The sequence below is a fragment of the Gekko japonicus genome, unplaced genomic scaffold (genome assembly GCF_001447785.1).
Source record: "Gekko japonicus isolate JY-2015 unplaced genomic scaffold, Gekko_japonicus_V1.1 scaffold361, whole genome shotgun sequence".
NCBI lineage: Eukaryota > Metazoa > Chordata > Lepidosauria > Squamata > Gekkonidae > Gekko > Gekko japonicus.
In genome coordinates, this window is record NW_015174852.1 from 378681 (window position 1) to 399580 (window position 20900).

At 42.9% G+C, this 20900-nt stretch overlaps 1 protein-coding gene across 2 annotated transcripts in view; it reads right to left on the reverse strand.

Annotated features, from left to right (window-relative positions):
• LRRC28 (leucine rich repeat containing 28) overlaps positions 1 to 20900 on the reverse strand; it is a 71449-nt gene that overhangs the window by 35828 nt on the left and 14721 nt on the right. For both annotated transcript variants that reach the window (XM_015424545.1, XM_015424546.1), the window contains exons 3-4: positions 17460 to 17497; positions 14488 to 14625 (exon numbers count right to left, since the gene is read on the reverse strand). In XM_015424545.1, the coding sequence (XP_015280031.1) occupies positions 14488 to 14625; positions 17460 to 17497 (176 nt within the window). The remainder of the gene's footprint in view (positions 1 to 14487; positions 14626 to 17459; positions 17498 to 20900) is intronic.

Consider the following 20900-nt stretch of genomic DNA (forward strand, 5'->3'; position numbering starts at 1 on the left):
CCTTTAAACACTGAAAAGGAAACTGCTCCTGTAACTTAATGTTCCTCTCAAATCCCCACTAGTCCATTTACTTAAAAACACCCTGACCCTGGAAGTGTGCCTGACATATCGAACCTGTTCTGTTGTGCATATTTTTACAGCTGTTACTAAATTAGGAAAGCGGAGTGGGATGTGTCTGTGCCAACTGTGAAACAGAAAGGGTCGGTATCGTTGCATTATATCTCGTTCACGGTGCCAGATTCAACCAGAGACATTTAATCTTTACTGGCACATGTCAGTGTGCTGAAGTACAGAGACAGTAGGAGTGCAGAGGCAGTGTGGAATAGTGGTTAAGAGTGCTGGACTATGACCCTGGGAGACCCAGGTTCAAATCCGCTCTCGTGCCACGAAAGCTCGTGGGGCGAGCCGTGCTCTCGGTCTAACCTACCTCACAGGGTTGTTGTTAGGATAAAATGGAGGAGAGGATCATGTAAGCCACCTTGGGTCCCCATTGGGGAGAAAGGCGGGGTAGGAATGCATTAAATAATAAGTACACCGACATACCTAGAGGACAACAAAACTAATGGCTGTAACAGAGATCCATGCCCACCACACCACCTCAAACCAGAGGTCATTTCGGGGGGATCGCGGGGGATCGCAGTTCCCATGGGTGAGGTATGGGGGGCGAGGCACATGATGAAGCCCCGCCCCCCGCTTCCAGCCGCCCCGCTTCCAGCCCTCATTCAGCCAGGAGGAGGCAGGAGAAGAGGGAGGGTAAGTTGCTTCCTCCCTGCCTCCCACCACCCCTTTCTGCCTGGGGCCAGGGAGGGCCTTCGCGGGGCTTCCTTGCACTCCCACCAGCCTTGCAGGTCACCACCGGGCCCCTCATGGGGCTCGGCGGTGGAGCTGCAAGGCCGGCGGCAGCGGCCGGGACCGTTGGGGGCGGGGTGTGTGGCCTTATGACACACTTCCGGTGATGTCAGGGGGTGTGGCATATGTTAATGAGTTATGCTAATGAGTTCCCCTAGCTCTTTTTCTACGAAACGACCCCTGCCTGAAACAATGTGTTTGCCTTAGAAATCAGTACATCCTTTAATGCCAAACTTGGAATATAACTGCAATGGGAACAATGGGAGATTTATCGGCTTAGCCAAGAAAAAAGGAAAAGAATTTTAAGCACCACTCCTGCGTGACACCACTGCTGCAATACCCAATATTTAGTTCTGAACTGAGCAAGTAAGTAGGGCATTGAAGAATTTTTTAACTGCGGGGGAAAATAAAACCTGGGAAGCATTTCAGAAGGATATGCGTCTGCATGAATACTAAACACATATGTTGTATTTCTTGGCAGTCAAATGGGAGGGTCTGGGGGAAGGAAAGGAGGGGGGGAAAGAATGTGACTTTTCATTCCCAGTGCATTTGTGGACCCCAATTAGCAAAGCAAATTGCTAAGCAAAAACAGACGTGGCGGTAATCAATTATAATACCTAGGTTATTTTATAAAGGCTCACAGTGATGAAAAAAGTTATAGCGTGATTTATATGTTTAACGGTAGCAGGAGAGATGAACTTATGTGATCCTTAACCACAGGATTCTATATTTAGAAGTGAAGTCCTCTGATTCTCAGGTCTATAAATTATGCTGTTCTGAAATTAAGCTCCATCTACTTATCCGGTTGGCCAAACGAATGAAGTACTTTCAAATGGAGGGAAAAAAAGTATTTCATTCAGCTTTGCTGCCACACTCAGTGTGCAAGCTTCCAACGGATGGTTTTAAAGACAATTTAGTCCCTTTCAGAGAACAGCAAGGCTACAAACCATGCATGAAATGCAAACCAAGGCTTAAGGAAAAACCACCACTGAATTGCCTGAACACACAGACCAGACCTCTTAATTACAAAAACGAGGTCTGATCTTCCAGTGGAAACTACCATATGTATAAACTGGCTCCCAATAACTTTTGCCCTTCTCTAACCACTTATCTACATCTTTTGATGGCTGAGTTTGCAGTCACAATTTGTACAACATTTCTGTATTCAAGCCCGTTGTGGATTTAAAAAGTGCAATATGTTCTACGTTATGGAGAATATAAACCAGACCAGAAATAGACAAATCAAGACAGCCCAGTGGGCGTCATTAATCCACACAATTTTTTCTTAACTATGCCTATGTAAGCTATGTTCTGTATCACAAATCGTATATACACAAGGTGCTTTTATAAAGGGACTGGGACGATGAACTATACTACGGGGTCCTCAACCTTTTTGACCCTGCGGCACATTTGGCATTCTGACAAGGTATATGGTGGGCACAACTACAAAATGGCTGCCACAAAATGGATGCAGCAGGAGGCGGAGCCAGCCACAAAATGGCTGTCAGAGTTTCAGCTGTCACAGTTTCAGCGATACAATGCAAATCCTCGTGCTCCAGTGGCAGCTGCTGTCAAAGCAACGTTTTTTAAAAATCTGCACAGCCAATCAGATCTCCAAGACTCAATCAGAAGCCCTGCCAGGCAAAAGCCCTACCCGGCACCACCAACTTCTTAAAAATTCTTGGCAGGTGCCAGGAAAGGCATCAGCAGGGACCAAGGTGCCCACAGACACCCCCCCTAACTATGCCACTGTGGTACTATGGGTGCCATGTTGGTGACCCCTGACTATGCCACTGTGTACAGTATGTACTATCCTGTTCTTACTGCACTGTTTTATACTCATAAAATACCATTATGAAATACTGTGCAATCTGCCTTGAGCCTCAATGAGAAAAGCAGACTATAAATAAAGTCAATAAACAAATCTAATATCTGTTAGTCTAACAAAATGTAAAAAAAAAAAACCTGGAGCCGAATGCTCTGGTAATGGAAAGCCAGTTGGAATAGCTGGGTGTTGTTGTTGTTGTTGCATTTTTATAAAAATGTTCCTTCAAAAAACAGAAATATGAAAAATTCAATTAGTTCACACTTATTTTGAAGCTAGGGGAAATGGTGAAGTCACACTTCTTGGCACGATACAGTTAGGGTGGCAAACCCCCTCCTTTTAAAGGAAGCACAGCATAGAATACTCAACAGCTTGCTCAAAACTCAACTGGTACTTACTCTCCATATGTTGGAAAGTTTGGGCTCACGTTCGTGTCCTCCACCACATACAGTACAGCCTCAGGAGAAGCTATACTGTTAAGGCATGTCTTAAACATCTTGCCATTAGCAGGCACCAAAACATTTTCGATAAAACTGGTATCATTTGTCCTACTAATAGGCCACACAGTTGTGTAATCTCCTTGGTCACGTGCAGAAGCTATCAAAATTTCAGATAATCCAGAGGAAAAATGCCTGCGTAAAACCGTAGTTAAAAGTCTTTGGCTAAGTAACAATTTTTTTGAAATCAATGATTTTTCTTTTTGTGTGCTAGTAAAATATCTCCACTTTATATTGGTAAAAGGACAAGTTTCTGCAGGCAGGTAGTCGCTGGATGGAGCAAAGCAGACATAAATCAACGGACTTGTCTGTTTGGGCTCTAAGCACAGCTCCTCTGAAGGAGGATTAGGGGCAATGCTGAATTATGCACCAGGGCTGTTAAATACCTTGTTTAGTTATCTATTCCTTTTAAAAAAAAAATCAGATAAAAGCAGCAGTCTAGTTTTCAGGATTACCAAAATAGTACATGGAAAGTGCTCGGAAGACTAGAAAGCAGCACAGAACTACAGCAAAATCCAGTTAATGTTTCCACTTCAGAAAAAAAACCCAAACATCATTCAATTAGGAAGCCTTTGGTTGAAGAGAAGACTTCAGGCTCTTCAGTTCAGTTTATTCGGTATATCACCAGCCCAATTACAAACAATACAAAAGGGTACCAATAATATATATAAAATACTTAAATATAAAACTAGGTTTGATCTACATATGTTAATTACAAAATTACTAAAACTCTAAATTTCTACAATACTCTATCAACTGTTATTCTGGATTCTTTCTAAAATTGTACTACATGTGCAGCCCGTATTTTTTGGGCTATTGCTAGAAACTTAGCACAATTTATTATAATCTGTGGAGCGGGATCAAATAATAGCTTCCTACTTATCTCCTTGTCCAAGTATCCGTGGTACCTCCATATAACGGGATGAATAATTTTTACTCTGATGGTTTCATAAAATGTACAGTGGAGTAACTTCGGGCTCCTACAAACTCTTCAATAAAACCCAAACGCAGAAGTTGTAAGGAAATCTCTGCCTCCACTTCCGTGTTCTGTAAGCAGTCAGGACACCCTAAGCTCCCCACAGACTGTCCTTGCTCACAGTTCAACCTTCAGCACCAACACCTTCCCTTGGCCTTTTAGCCCCAACCCGCTTCTTCTGAAAACTGCAGTTCTGCTGCTTTCCGGTATTAGAATGAATCTGCAAGAACTCAACTTTTGAGTTCTTTTTAAAACAAATAATCCTAGAGTACACTGTGAAGAAGAAGAAGAGGAGAAGAGATTGGATTTATACCCCGCCCTTCACTACCCAAAGGTGTCTCAGAGCGGTTTACAAACGCCTTCCCCTTCCCCTCCCCACAAAAGACACCCTGTGAGGTCGGTGGGGCTGAGAGAGCTCTTGACAGAAACGGCTCTTTTTCAAGAACAGCTCTTATCAGAACTACGGCTTGCCCAAGGTCATCCAGGCAGGTGCAAGTGGAGGCGTGGGGAATCAAACCCGGTTCTCCCAGATTAGAGTCCGCGCACTTAACCACGACACCAAACTGTCTGTGTGAACCAGGACTCACAGAGATACTGCTGTCCACGGCTATGTCAGGCCCCTTACGGGGTTGTACTGTAACACTATCCTCAGCTAAGAGCAGAGCCTTCCCCTGCCCCAAGAATCCTTCCTCCAGTTCCAACCATCCTTTTTCTAGCAGAGGAGGCCGTGCCAGAGAATGGCTCCCCCACTCAGATGAGCAGAGTAGCAAGACACGGCCTGTGCCCAAGGCAGCTCGTTTCCTTTCTTTTTTACAAGACAGATTATGTGTGTGGCACAGGGTTGCAAGAGAGGCTTATTCCTCTGTTCCCAGCCATATGCATTCTCACATTTAGGTGGTGTAAGAATGAGCCCTTAGTGCCAATACCATAGGTGCAGCAGTTCAAGTGTCAGAACAGGCTCTGGGAGACCCAGGTATGAATCTCCACTCTGCCGGGGAAGCTGGCTGATGTCAGTCACACGCTCTTGGCCTAACCTACCTCACAGGGTTGTTGTGAGGATAAAAATAAAGAGAATGCTGTTGCAAGACACACTGGTCCCCCCCCTTGGGGAGAAAAGGGGGGTATAAATAGTACTTGGATGGGAGTCGACAAAGGAAGGTGGGGGTTGCTATGCAGAGGCAGGCAACAGCAAAGCAGTTCTGCTCTTCTCTTGCCTTGAAAACTCTGTGGGGTCCTGGCATTGCCATGACTTCGATGTGACTTGATGGCACATGATTGTTATCATAAAGACCTCGAGGACACAATCCTGGTTAGCTCAGGGTCACCACATTTAGCTGCAGCCCACGAGGGCTGCGGTGATACAGGCATTTATTCTGAGGCAGCCTGGCTGAAGTCTAGAGTTTAAAACTTGGAAAAGAATCTTGCTTTCTTAAACCCCAGTAATGCAAATGGCATCTTGAAAGGCAGCGTTACCACAGGGTGGGTTGGGAACACAAGCCATTGCCAACCCTATTTAATTAATTCACTTTACATCAAAAGTTGGCAAAACATGAAGCTTTTTTATTTAGTAAATCTATAATTAGCTATTAAATGTTTGCTGAGCAAACACTACCCCCCATTTTTAATTAAATTGTACAGCACGGTGCTACAACATGTAAGTTTTAGAAGCAACATGCATCTAAAAAAAAAATCTTGTCAGACATATAAAAAATTAACAGCGACTTTATTGTGCTTATTAACATACACGCACTTTATTTTATGAAACCTAGTTGCAGAAGATGGTTCCACGATTAAAAAAAATAAATAAAAACGTAGATAAAAGAACTTTGAAAGTTTCTCCATTTGTAACAAAGATGAAATCTTGACAGAAGCTTTGTCCTCAACAAGAAAGCATAAAATCATCATCCACATAGAGCTATGTCAGAAGACACCGTCTATGCAACATAATCCCGTAGAGTACACAGATTAAAAATGTGAGCTGGAATGAAATGATCCTTATGAAAACATAGTAAATACCATATGTGAAAGAAAAGGCTTTAATACTGAAAGCTGGCAGGGAGGCACTTACTCAAATACTACGGTAAGTTATCGTGCATGCTCTTGGCACGTAATTAGGCACGATCACAGAAATAATTCCAGAACAAAAGAAAGATTTTAAGATGCCTGAAAGGCAACCGTAACCAAAGACCATGTGACTACTCAGCTGAGGACACCCATTATCGTCTCAGGAGCAACCCGTCAGAACAAACTGGGCTAGGTGTGCCCATTACAGTTGCTGAAAGACAGCTAAGCCAGATGCAAAACATCTGTACGCGGTGGCTACATTACTGCCCATCTGCTTCCTAGTGTGAGTCACGCAGCTCTGCAGAATGCTCAGATCACAAACTGAAAGGAGGAGAAAAAAGCATTCTACCTAACAGTCGTGTGCTGCCTCTTCGTAGAACTGGAACTTAGATTGGGAAGGCAAAACTTTGCCATTAAAAACAAACAAGCCCCTACAATTGGTTCCCTTTTGCCTATTTATTTATCCTATTAAAATATTTATGCCCCAGCTTTCCCCTCGGCTACAGGGCCTATTAAGAACATGCTGTAAACTGACGAACACTTAAGACAGGCGAAAGATGGTAACACAGTTCTTTTTAATAGTACAGTTATTTTCAGAGATCATTAAACTGAGTCCTGAACTGGCCAATCACATGGTTCCAAAGACCTTTTCTAAAAATAATGTGGTGGTGGAATGTGCCATCAAATTGTGGCCAACTGTGGTGACCTGGAAGGGTTTCCAAGGCAAAAGATGTCCAGAGGTAGTTTGCCATTGCCCACCTCTGCGTAACAACCTCGGACTTCCTTGGTGGTCTCCCACCCAAGTACTAACCAGGGCTGACACTGCTTGGCTTCTGAGATCTAATGAGACTGGGCTAGCCTCTGCCATCCAGGTCAGTGCAAAAATATGCAAATTCATAAAATCACATGAAAAGCTGCAATTAGTCAAACTGTTAAGTTCATCAAATGGTTGCATCTTACTCAAATGTTCACGGTAGTTACATATCTTGCGATCAGCCTCAAAGATTACACTTTCAAAAAGAGAATCACTAATATACTTTCACAGCAGTCCTCAGAAACCTGGAAACGATAGAGCACAGTTTGTGCTGACTAGAATACGGACAAAATTAGGCAAATCCTTGCTTTCGGTCACCCACCAGAGGTAGCCTGGAAGAGCTCCCTCACTGTTAAGAGTTGACCATTTCCAGCTAATACTTTATAGTGAGAGTTAGAATTCCAAGTTTTCAGGTGATTTGAATGAGACAGTGTAATTACCGGGTCTACAGGAGTGGAAAAGAGCAAGAGTCCAGTAGCACCTAAGAGACTAACAAAAATTGTGGCTCGGTAGGAGCTTTTGTGAGTCACTACTCACTTCTTCAGATAACATGGTATCTGGAGAAGCGAACAGCGACTCATGAAAGCTCCTACCCTGCCACAAATTTTGTAAGTCTTTAAGGTGCTACTGGACTCTTGCTCTTTCCTATTCCTACAGAGAAATTAACATGGCTACCCATCTTGATCAACCGGGTCTACAAGCAGCAGATTCAGAAATGTAATGATGGTGAGAGTTGTGTAATAATCTCCAGATAGAATATCTTCCCTGGTCCTCCATTCACAGATACTTATTTGGAATGTTCTATTTTAAGCCTAATTACTCAACTTTTAATGGTCTAGGTTGGATTTTCTAATATTTAGTTTGCAGGATGTATGCAGTTCATGCAGTACTTTAAAGATGAGTAAAAAGAAACCATGACAATTGAAAGACAGGGACTGGAATTAAGCCAGGATTCCCAATGCCAAATCCTATGATCTAATCACTGGCTGACAATGTCTTGATATTTATCAAAGAGAAGGTTTATATTGCAAGTATGCCAAAAGGCAGTAGGTGCCTGTTAAACAAAGACACAATCCAACTTGTCTCTTTGCAGTCTTTGAATGAAAACTTCTGTTGATTATATCAGGGCCCAGGGTGTTTAGTGAGAATGGAACAGCAGAGTAGTCATTAAAGCAGTGGTTAACCAAAGCCAGTTTTTATTTAAGATCAACATTTGTTAATTTCAAAATCAGATACCCACAAAAGCAATTGGAGAGAGGGAAATCATTCCGTAATGATGAAGTTTATTTCAAGGGCAAGTGGCAGCAATCCTGCAACGGAGGCCAAGGCTGAGGTTCTATTGGCTTCCTGCCAACAAGGATTAATGAACCACCCTGGTATGACCGGGACTGGTTATGTGCAGAAAGTGTCATCAGGCGGCAGCTGACTTAGGGGCCCCTGTACAGTTCTTCAAGGCAAGAGTTGAACAAAGGAGGTTTGCCATTACCCCGCCTCTGTGTAGAGATGCTAGGCTTCCCTGGTGGACTCCCATCCAAGAACTCACCAGGGCCGACCCTGCTTAGCTTCTGAGATCTAATGAGACTGGGCCAGCCTGGGCCATCCGGGTTAGGACGGCTAGAGCTGGCCTTGCCAGGGGAAAGCAAGACCACAGCTTGGGAGGATGACACTGGAGCCGTGCATGCAAATTTGGTGGAGCTGTGAGAAAATACAAAAATTCTGGAAAAGTACTAAGCAGTTAATAGAAGAAATTACAGGAATCAATTTGCCAATCACACCAGAAATCTTTTTACTTAATATCACACCAGAGGGGATTAAATATAATGAGTTATCTATTATACTGTACATAATTACAATCTCAAGAATAATAATAGCAAAGAATTGGAAAACAGACAGAATACCGACTAGGGAAGAGCTGATTACGAAGCTTTTTGAAATAATAGAAATGGATAAGCTGAATATGTACTTGGCGGGGAAAAACAGAAAGTAACTTTAAGCAAAAATGGCAAAAAGTCAATAAGTGGATTGAAGAAAATGTCTAATGTAACCCCAGAATGTTGGAAAAAATATGGAGTGTATGTTATGGAAAAATGAAAATAAAAATTAAAAAAAGGAGATATTTATGCCCCAGGCTTATCTTCAATGGAGAACCAAAGCGGCCTACAACATTGTTCTCCTTGCTCCCACTTCATCCCCATGGCAACCCTGGGTGCTGGGGTAGGCGGAGAGCACGTGACAGACCCAAAGTCACCCAGCGAGCTGGCATGGCAGAGTGGGGAGTCAAAGCTGGAGCTCCCATATCCCAATCTGACACCCTAAATACCTCACTACGCTGCCAAAAGACTGAAACACAGCAGCAAGAACATAAGAACGTAAGAAGAGCCCTGTTGGAGCAGACCAGTGGTCCATCTAGTCCAGCATCCTGTCTCACACAGGGGCCAACCAGTTCCTCTGTATGGCCAACAACAGGTCGTAGAGGATGAGGCCTTTCCTTGATGTTGCCTCCTGGCTCTGGGATTCAGCGGCTGAGTGCTTCTGAATGTGGAGGTTCCCCTCAGTCACAATGGCTGGTAGCAACTGACAGACTTATGCTACATGAATCTATCTTTTGTTGTTGTTGTTGTTCAGTCACACAGTCGAGTCCGACTCTTTGCGACCCCATGGACCAGATCTATCTAGTGCAACTGAAATATGTTTATTCCTGTAAGTTACAGTGTTCATATTTTGCCAGTATAAGAACTTTACTGACTGCTTATTTGCTTCCAGGCGCAACTCAAAGTGCTGGTCATGGCTTTTAGAAACCTAACAAGGGGGCGGGACCCGCGATATTCGCGGGGGGGGAGGGACCTCCACACAGGAGGCAGAGGAAGAAGCAGGAGGGGGAGGTAAGTTCCCCCCCATCCCGCCCGTCCCTCGTACTCCCCCCCCCCTCCCGCCGTTTCCTCCCCCGTTGCCTCACACCCCCCTGCTCGATCTCCCCCCCTTCCCTTCCCCCCCCCGGCTTCGAAGCGAGGCCCAAGCGGCAAGCTCTGTCACTTTTGGGGGGATTTAAGTATCCCCCCGATATTTTTTTCAGGTTTTTAGATCTTTGTGCACACCTGGGGACTGCCCCAAGTGTGCACAGAAATCTCCCTCCCCCCCAGGTGCCCCCGATGCGCGGATTTAGGTATCCGCACGCAGGGGGCGCCTTTCACTATTAGATATATAGATAAATAAATAACTAATATGGCAGCCATCGCTGATTCAGCAACAACAACACTAGCACTTACTGTGTTACTGCTAACTAGTTTTAGCAGTGTTTTAATTGTTTTATTACAAATATATGCTGATTTTACGTAAGCTGCCCTGAGCCAGCTTTGGCTGGGAGGGTGGGGTAGAAATCTGAGAAATAAATAAAGCATCACGTGGGATTGTGTGTGGTATAGCCAGGAGAGCCAAAGATTGTCCGTCCAGCCCTTTGGGCGTTATGCACTACTAGGTGGCAGGCTAGACTTATTTGGGGGGCTGAGAAGGCTCTGAAAGAGATGTGACTGACCCAGGGTCACCCAGCTGGCTTCGTGTAGAGGTGTGCGGAATCGAACCTAATCCTCCAGATTAGAGTCCATTGCTCTTAACCACTATGCCATGCTGGTTTTAGAGACCTAGTTGACTTCAACCAAGTAACTTTGGACCACCTACTCTGGTACAAGTCTCTCCGAAGGCACTAGAAGGCCTGACTGTCAGCTCCCCACCTCTGCAATAGAGAAACAAAACTACACTACCTACTGTTGTAGTACACAATAAGCCACCTTAAGACATCTTTTCAAAGATCAGAAAGGTGGCTTTACAAATTCTCTACATAAAAAGTCAGTGGAAGTGCTATGCAAGATGGCGCTTCTTGCCTCGGCTGCTGGGAAAATTAGAACAAATGTGGTTTCCAAGAAAGTATCTAACAGAACTGTAATTTTTGGGTTTGACTGAGAATGAGAAATTTTAAAGATGCCTGCAATTTTAGAGTGTTAAAATCTTTTGGTAGCAAATATGGTTTAACTTGTAACGGTTAATGGCCATATACAATAAAATCTTACTACTCACTATGCAACACCTTAAGAATGACTAGTACAGCATAACACACAGTTTCTCGCAGCCAATTCAGCACTTTGAATAGTGGAGCCTGATCCCTCACTGCAAAGTAGTGTTACCACCAGTGCGGGAGTACAGCCACAAAAGAGGGTTTACTGCAGGAGAGAAACACTGTACGCACTGCAAACCTTAATGAAATTCAGGAATGGACAACTCCACTCCTCCCTACTGCGCCGATCAACTTGTCCATACCACCTGCCAGTGCTGAAACCAAAAGGGCTCCAGAGGCCACTAATAACACAATATGTAGCAGTGAACATGGGAGAATATGTAGAGCTACCACAACCAACAGCTTTTCTCCACCGAATACTGCAGGCCACCAAAGACGAGGCTTTGCTTGGGAAGCACAACTTAAAACACTAGAATTGCAATCATTCCACAAAATCGGTATTCTTATCCAAGGCGCTATCATTACCACTGCAATAACAACCCTTGTCTTATTAATTCGGACCATAATACCCACTTAAACAGGAAGGTCAGATCAGGAGAAACTAGTTATATTATTGGCCGATAGGGATAAATTTCTTACTTTTCAAACAGCAAGACTGGCTGCCACTGTCATAAAGGATAAAGATAGAGTATGCTGATCAAAGTATGTCTGACCCTTAACTCCCGCACTCTGGGCCGCTTGTCACTTGTAATTTGTTATTGGACTGCATGCCGTTTCCTTTTATTAAAAGATATATACAAGTGGGGGCCTATAAAACTCATGGGGGGAGAATCCCATCTTCCCTGCCCTCCATAAGTTAAGCCCAACCAACCACCTTGAAGCCTGGTGGAGGCAGTCTTTGGGAGCTGCTCTGATTCCCAGGGACCTTCCAGTGTCCAACACCGCAAGGTCTTGAGCAGTGTTCCCTCTAAGCTGAGTCAGTGTGAGCCAGCTAACAGTTTTTTAGCCTCCACGCATTTCTGTCTTAGCTCAGGAAGGAGGGCTCCAGAGCAAACTAATTTATGCAGTAGCCAAACTCCTCGCTCACTACTTTAATGCCAGTAACTTACAAAGTAGAATTTTGGCTTAGAGGGAACACTGGTCCCGAGTGGCTCCCGGCATCCGCAGGGCCCCAAGCAGCTCCTGAACGGACGCTGCAGATCCCAGGCGCCATCACACAGGTAAGAAAAGAGCATTCTCTGTGCAAATGCAGAGAATGCTCCCTTACTTTTCAGGGGATTTAACCCCCCCCCCCCGGTGTGTGTGTGTATATATATATATTTCCTGCAAACCTGGGGAGTGCCCCAGGTGTACATAAAAATCTCTTTAGCCTCCACATGGCCCTGATCTGTGGATTTAGACATTCACAGATGGTGGCAACGGGTGGCTAATAGTATACAGATACATATATATTTTAATGATGTCTTTGTATGTTAAGACTTTCTTTTAAAATGTTCGTTTTTTAATTATTTTTCAGATTTTACCTTGTTGGGCATTTGCATTTTATTTCGTTTTGTTGTTATGGCTTTTTGGCAAATGCAATAAAGATCGATCGATCGATCTTATGAATTCTACACAGATCCACTACAAGCCCCTGGCGAAGGCAAAACAAACAGCATTTTGATAGCTATTTCAAAAGCCATTAATAATTACATCCACCCTATCTACGATCTTGATAAAAAGAGGAACTCCTGACAGAGAATTTATGAGCCAACTTCTTACAGGATAGACAGTCATGAAAGGAAGAAACCCCTTCAACATGTGTCTGAAAAATGATGATGGAGACTGCTTAGTACAAGAATTTTATGTATGGGCTTATGCCCCTGTAAGCCGCCCTGAGCCCGCTTGCGGGGTAGGGCGGGGTAGAAATACCTGAATAAATAAATAAAGAAATAAATAAAATTTAAAAAGCACTCACTTTTTTTTTTGACCAGAGAATTCTTTTAGCAGATTATCATAGATTGGGGAAGATTAAGATTAATTGTGTGAAAGGCAATACTGACAGCCGGGCAGGGGGGGTGGGGTGGGGGAATAAAGTGTTGGTTAGAGCACTTTGGACTCTGCTCCGCTATTTCACACACTGGTAGACCTTTTCCTGCACCTTATAACGGTTAACAAATGGGGATATTTTTAGCTTTACGAAATCATACCTAAAGCTTTGAACACACACAGAAGAAGGTTTAATGCTCCATATTTCATATAAAAGGAGGAGGAAATAAGCGAAGCTTCCATGACAGTAAAAGCCATTTCCTAAGCAAAGTTTAATAGACAGGCAGTCAATCATTCACCAGTATAAATTCTACTTTTTTCTCCAAACTTCCTTTTTCAGGAATCTGCTAAAAGCACACGTTAAGTTCTAATAAAACGTTAGCTTTCCTTTGAACAAACCTTGCTTTCATAGGGCAGAAGCACAAGGCAAATTATTTTAGGAGGCTCAGAAATACCCAGACTTAAAGAAACAAAATAAAATTGGAAGCAGCAATTCTTTAATCAGATTTCTATCATGCGTTTTTCTTGATCCATGCATTTGCACCATTTTATACATCTTGTAATTTGCTTTCTACATTGTTTAATGTATATCTTGTCTTGCACAGTTTGTATTGCTTTTGAATTCCGTAACCCTAATCCTATTGCATCGTTTGCTGGATGTTTTATGCTGTTTCTGTATTTTGTAATCTACCTTGAATCTTGGTGAGAAAGGCGGACTACAAATAAAATAAATAAATTTATAATTACAAACTGCCATCACGCTTTGCTTCTTCTGTTATGGTCGAAAGGTTAGTAGAAGCAACCAGCTCAGCATCTGGACTCAATAAAGAGGTGCATCATGCATTCTCAGCAACGAACAGGAAGTATATTCTCCCCCCTTCAATAACCTTCCTAAATGCTTTGTGTAAAGCTTTAAAAAATAACCGCGCCACTAAATCTAGGCATATCATACTTCATTACCTGAAGAACTGTCTTCTCAAAGAACTGACTGTCAATCTTTGTACATGTTTTTTAATTGTCAAGGTTTGTAGAGTACAGTCTCCCCCACTTTTTTATTTTAAGGCTCTTAAGAGATATGTAACACCATTGTTGTTATTTTCATAACGTTATGTTTATAGTTTTCACTGAGATCTTAAGTATCCAGAAAGTTGTAATAAGATAGTTTTGATTAGAAGTTTCTGTAAAACGTGATGTTGTAACTTAAGATTTCATCAATAAAAATTAATTTTTTATAAATAACCTCTATATTTATGCTGTAGTTTAGAAAGCGACGAAGGAAATCTCTTCAGCAAGAAGCCTTTTAACAACAATGCTAAGCAACCTTTAGCTAACTTTCCTAACAGCCGACCTGTCAGAACGGAAATGCACACAGCATACCGTCACACATAAGTTGCACGCAGTGTAAAGCTTCGTGGCCCTCCTTACCTGCTGGCAAGTATTTCAGCTGGTTATTAGCCAGTCGAAGATGGCGTAAGGACCGCAAGCGGCCAATTTCAGGGCAGACAATTTCGAGCGCATTGTCGCTCAGATCCAGGAACTGCAGTTTTACCAGAGAACCTATTGCTTCAAAAGAAAAGCAGAATAAATACAACCCAAGGCAGAGTCTTAGACTTGCACAATGTTTCACTCCTACATTTTGACAGAAATTGAAGTGTATAAAAAACCAAAGTGTCCCAACTGCACATGCTAGGGGGTTGGGGTTGGTAGGGGTTTGGGCAGATCACGAACAATATAAGGTGAAACTAGATTCCAGTGGATGGCTGTGTTGGTCTGAAGCAAGAACACAACATTTGGAGTCCAGTGGCACCTTTAAGACATGCATGCACACAAAAGCGTATACCCAGAATTAAATTTTGTTGGTCTTAATGGTGCCACTGGATTCCGAACTTTGTTCTACAAGGTGAAACTGTTCTCTTACCACAAATTTTGCTATTACTTTCCCATAGTTTTGCCTACGCTCAAATTCATCAGTCCCACATCATTTTGCTTGGAAAGGGGAAGATATTTATTCACAGAATTTATACCCCACCTTTCTGCCCGATCGGGGTCACCAAGTAAGTAACAATTAGAAGCAGAACATTATAAAACCACTAATAAAATACATACGTGAAAAACACAAACCCAGCAATTAAAAAGGGCATGAAAGAAGGATTACTGAGTAGGGTTGCCAAGCTGATCTTCGCCGGGAACGAGGGGCTCCCAGCCGGCGTCTGGTGCTCGTGCGCTGCACGCACGTCACCTGGAAGTGACAGAAGGACGCCAGGCACGCTGGGGGCGGGGGCACGGCCATACAAGGGAAAACCATAGAGTTTCCCCTTGGATGGCCGTGGCCCCGCCCTCAGCGTGCCCGGCGTGGTCGCATCACTTCTGGGTGATGTGCACGTCGGGGTGGAGTTCCCTCCGGGGTCCAATCCGGCGCCGCCGGGGAACGGGCCTCTGGGGCGGGGGTTTCCCCGCCCCCCGGGGGGACTTGGGATCCTTATTACTGAGGGAATAGCAGACAAAACAAAAACAGTCTCCATCCACTGACGGAAGACAATGACCAAGGACAGAGGACTCTACCCAGGAAAGGCGTTTCATAACTTTGGTACTATGACCAAGAAGGCTCTCTCAGGCTGCTACTTGTCACACCTCAGATGTGTGGGCACCCAAAGAAGGCCCTCAGAGCATGACCATAATAGGCTTGAATGGGAGTAGGCTGTCCTTAAGGTATGCTGGTTCCAAATCATACAGCGCTTGAAAGGTCAATGCAGCACCTTAAACTGGGCCCTCCTATGCTCTACTAATAAAAAGATCAAGGTCAGTGTTTCAAAACCCAGCTAACAGGTATAGCTGAGCCACAAGACTCAATGGAACTGTTCAAACAAGGCTGTGGTGGGTGGTCCTTTGCTGGATGACTTCAAAAAGAGGCCAGACAAGGCCAAAATCTATGTAATACCTTCTGTTGGCCTTCCGTCAGGAATGCTCTATTTCTGGATTTCTGTACCAAGAAGGGGGTTGAACTAGATGGCCTAGAAGGCCCCTTCCTATTTCAGGATGCTAACAGCACTGGCCAAATCTCAGCTTTGGCGCCCCCTTTTGTAAAAGGAGAATAGCAAAGACCTGCCTCACGAGGTTTATTATTATTTATTATTATTACAGTCATAGACCAACAATCAATACAATAGGAGGTAGATAAATAACTAATAAAAGAACAGTAAAATTATAAAATATAACAGCATCTAAAATTATGAATAGGAATCTAAAAAGTTTAAAATACAGAAATGGTAAAATTAATATTAAGATCAGAAATTAAAAATAAATCTAGGCCTATCTGTACTTCTTTATCTCTTCCCTAGTTTGGTATGCCAACCAACCAAATTTGGCAACCATTCTAGTCAGCTTTTGATTATCATCACATGCCAGCATAATTGACAAAAGTATCCTTCTATTATGACCTGGGTAGGAGTTAACAATAGGCTTAATCAAAACTTCCCTAATATGATATATACTACAATCGAAAATTACATGTTCCAATGTTTCATCAGTTCCCATCCCACATATATAAATTTTCCTCAGTGATCTAGTAAATCTGGCCTCCAATGTAGCTGAGGGTAAGACATATCTTAATAGGGTAAAAATTCTTCTATGATTACAGATATCTAAATATTTGATGTAAGGTCTCAAAATTATCTTGTTAAGTGTACTTACATCAAATACAGGGCTCCTAATCCTGCTCACACCCATCTGTCATTCAACATCTAATATTCTTTGTTTTAGAACTGATCTAGCCTGAGCATATCCCAAAGACAGGATAAACTGATTAGAAAAACCATAACAAACCAGTTTATCCTCTATCTTTTTCCGCCATAAAGGAACAAAGTTACCTTGCATCATAGTATGAGTAAGGCCAGTGGGTGAGAAAATCAGTTTTAACTAATAATGAAAAGCAGCAATCCACAATCTTGCCTACACTGTAACCAGACCAGCCTCTAAATGGATTGCAGCATTTGAAACACTCGTTGGAACTTGGAAAAACCTCTTAAAAATTATGATTGCGTTCTTCCAAGTAAGAGGTTTATTTGCGTGTGTATTTTTACTTACCATGCTGAGCTCAGAGCGAAGATAAAGCAAGTTACACCATCAAGAAAAATGGGGACAGATGTACTTGATAAATGATTAATAAAAATCATCCATTAAGTCCCAGCTGAACCCCAAGCATGGTGCCAACTGCCTCAACTCAGGCATGTTTCACTGATAAATCCCACTTTGCTTTCCAAATAGAAGGAAAGTAAGCAGTCTTTAAGTATATCAGAGCTCAGATACCAGTGCACTGCAGTGGACTTCACAGGAACCCAGCCTTAAAAGTGTTAACAACTGTAATTTCTTTCATTATTTGAAGGTAGTAAGACACTTACCTTCAGGTACAACAACAATGTTGTTTGAATGAAGATACCTGAGAAAGAGACAAGAGAACATACCACCTGTTATTTTTAAGGGACGGCTAATAAAAAAGCAGCTACCAAATTTCCACTTTGTTGTATATGTAAAACTTGGGGGGGGGGTATGAATAGCAGAGATGACTTCAAAAGTAATACTAACCCTACAAAATTATGACTAACATTGCCATGAGCTTCTGATCACACTGCACTAAACAAGTGACAAATTTCATACATCCCAAGCTTTTTTCTGGATTCCAACTTCCACTGTAGAGACATTTGTTAACAGGTTGCTCCGTATATGACCAAGAGGTAGGCAGTTTCATACATTCAGTTTGGAAAAGGTGGGGGGGGGCAGTTAGCTCATGCCAAGGATCAGCATAAGATCTTAGATTTACCACATGCCCCTCCAGCACTCAAACCGAACATGCGGCAGACAAAGCAGCCATTGGTTTCTTATTGGCCAATCAAACCACACACATGGCTGGTATTTATCTTGGGTTGCTGAGCGGCTTAATCACTGGAGTCTGCAAGCAGCCACAGACTGGTGCCCAGTCCAAAGCCTAAATTTTGCACAAAGAGCTACCAAGTGGGGTGTCCCCTGGAATCTTACAGGTCTGTGTTAGACTGGGGAATCAAGGAAGCATGAATGGCAAATGGACTCAGCTTCAGCATCATGGCCAGAAAGGCTTGTGATGCACTCACTGACAAAAAAGGTTTTCATATGAAATGGCACGAATCAGGGGGCTGCCTGGGGAAAAAAAAAATTCACGGTGGAAAAACTGACACACAACGAGCTCCAGCAGCCTCATTAGCTAATACAACTTGTAATCAGTTTGGTGTAGTGGTTTGGTGTCGTGGTTAAGTGTGCGGACTCTAATCTAGGAGAACCGGGTTTGATTCCCCACTCCTCCATGTGCACCTGCTGATGTGACCTTGGGTCAGTCACAAGCTCTGGCACAGCTGTTCCTGAAAGAGCAGTTTGTGTCAGAGTTCTCACAGCCCCACCCACTTTACAGGGTATCTGTTGTGGGGACGGGAAGGGAAAGGAGTTCGTAAGCCGCTCTGAGACTCCAAGTGAAGGGCGGGGTATAAATCCAGTCTCTTCTCTTCATCATACAACAAATTGGGGGGGGGGGGAGAGACTGAGCTGTCACAATGGTGCTTTGTGTTTGGAGAGAGGTACTTTTCAAATGCTTGGGAACCCCACTTGGTTATACTTCTATGTTCCGAAAACTCTTAGGTTAATATTTAGTGATATAATGTATAAGTTTTTTAAAATTTAAATAAAAGGGCAGAGACCTACATAGCATTTCATAAAAAGGTTCATCCACTGTACGATGCATGTGGACAACAAGACCAGACAAGTTAATGCCAGGCTCCAAACAGTTATTTCAAACATGTCCCGAGGTCTGGGTGTGTTTGCTGGGTTTTTTTTTTTTAAAAAAAACCCTGCTGCCTTTGATCAGCAGACCCCCCCCACCTGTCATCTCACAATCTGATGTTGAAAGCCCCCCCCCCTTTTCAAAAGCAATTTGCCACATGGAATATGGGTTTGTGGTTTGAGAAACCCGAACAAAAAGGCCCCCTTGGCCACAGAGCGTTAGTTATGTGGTTCTTTGGCTCTCTCGGTTTCTATTTCTTATTGTGAAGGCTGATAAAATTTCATCCAGCACTCTCTGGTGGGGAGTACTCGCAATTGCCACTATCTTGGAACCAAACTATAAACTTCCTTCAGGTGGATCTTTTCTAGAAGTCTCAAGACAGTCAAGATTCGTAGTCACTATTTAAATACAAAAAGGTTTTATTCATGTCAAAGAACATGGAGAAACCCTTAAGAGTACAAAGACAAGTGCAGATCAGCTCAAACTAGGCGCTGCTGGTCGACAGAGTGAAAGACCTTGCAGTCTTCAGTTAGAATTGCGAGGTCAAGGTTTTTAAAGCAAGGACCCTTGGGACAGAGCATCTATACTGCAGAGTCATACAGAACTGACAACGTGAGAGGCCACTTCCCTGTAAATAATACAATGTCCTAGAATTAGATTAAAAAACTAAGGGACATTTGGCAGGCCTGGACAGCGTGAAGCAAGCAGACTTCTTGGATCCTCGCAGCCAGGTTTCAAAGAACTACGGGAGATACATGCCCAATGGCTTGTGTGCACCCTGTAGCTCTTTAAATGACACATACATAGTTCTCAGCAAACTGCCTTTAGCACGTCACTGATGTACCCAGGTACCCAGAAAGCACAGGGTGTGAGAAAAACCAAGCTGGGGAACCAGTGACTATACAGAACAAGCTGTTTAATTATTTGCATTTAGGCCTTTAAATGTAAACGTTTGACATACGCCTTTCAAAACATCAGAACTGCAAAAAGACTGCAAAAAGTTTAAGACTTGCCTCCCAAGCTCTCCTCTCTGTGCCCAAGCCAAAATGTATCTTTTCCCCCAGGTTTTTAACTAAGGTTTAAAAAAAACCCAAAACCTTGGTTGTTTTATAGTCGGCTTCTAGCTTGATGACTGTTCTATGAACATTTGTAGGCTAGTTTAATGCTGTTTTTATTGGCTTATTTTAATAGTGATAATTAATGCTGTTGTATGTTTAATGATTTCACAGCAATGTTTTTATCTGTAAGCTGCATTAAGCAGTTCCAGAAGTTGTAATTAAATATTAGGTGCCCAAATGGGCCAATGCCTAGGATTGCTCTATCCTGCTAATTCTAACACCTAAAGATTTCAGGATGCAAATCAGTAACCACTGAAACCTGGTCCGTTAATCACCTATTTTAAGATTCTGCTAATGCTAGAACCAGCTCAATTCAAGGAGAAAGGAAGTTAACCAAAACCGGAAGGTCTGCAGTAATATTTTCCATGTTGAAAGAGGTACCAAAGCACAATCTTAGAATAATATAATTAATTTCTCTAACAACCTGTTACCTTGATATCAGACGTCCTTAACACTCCAAAATTTGTTTGCCCGCTGCAAAGTAATGTAACCAAGGAAAATTTCATTCCAAAGGCCAAAACTTTTGCATCGTAACTCCTCAGCTGGGTTTCACATCTGATAAGTAAATTTCCACCACAGCTATTGATCCTCCATTAAATATCCCACCCATCTACTGTCCAACGAAAAAATGCAAGGAAACTTTTAGAGAGCATGGGACAAACACATACAAAATGTTCTTGCCTTAAATGGGATCTTTATTTCTCAGAGTTACCTTCCCTGCAAATATTAATTTCAAGTACGTTTTTCTTGAGGCCTCGTTATCATCTTTTTAAAAGTGTGGTGGCAAAACACGAACCTCACCACCAAAGCTGCGCTTCAGCTTGATTACATAACAGAACTCGGATACCAGACAAGACGCGGCAAGACTATTTTTAAGGACGCTCAGGACTGCAGAAGCCTGTGAGAGCCATTGCCTG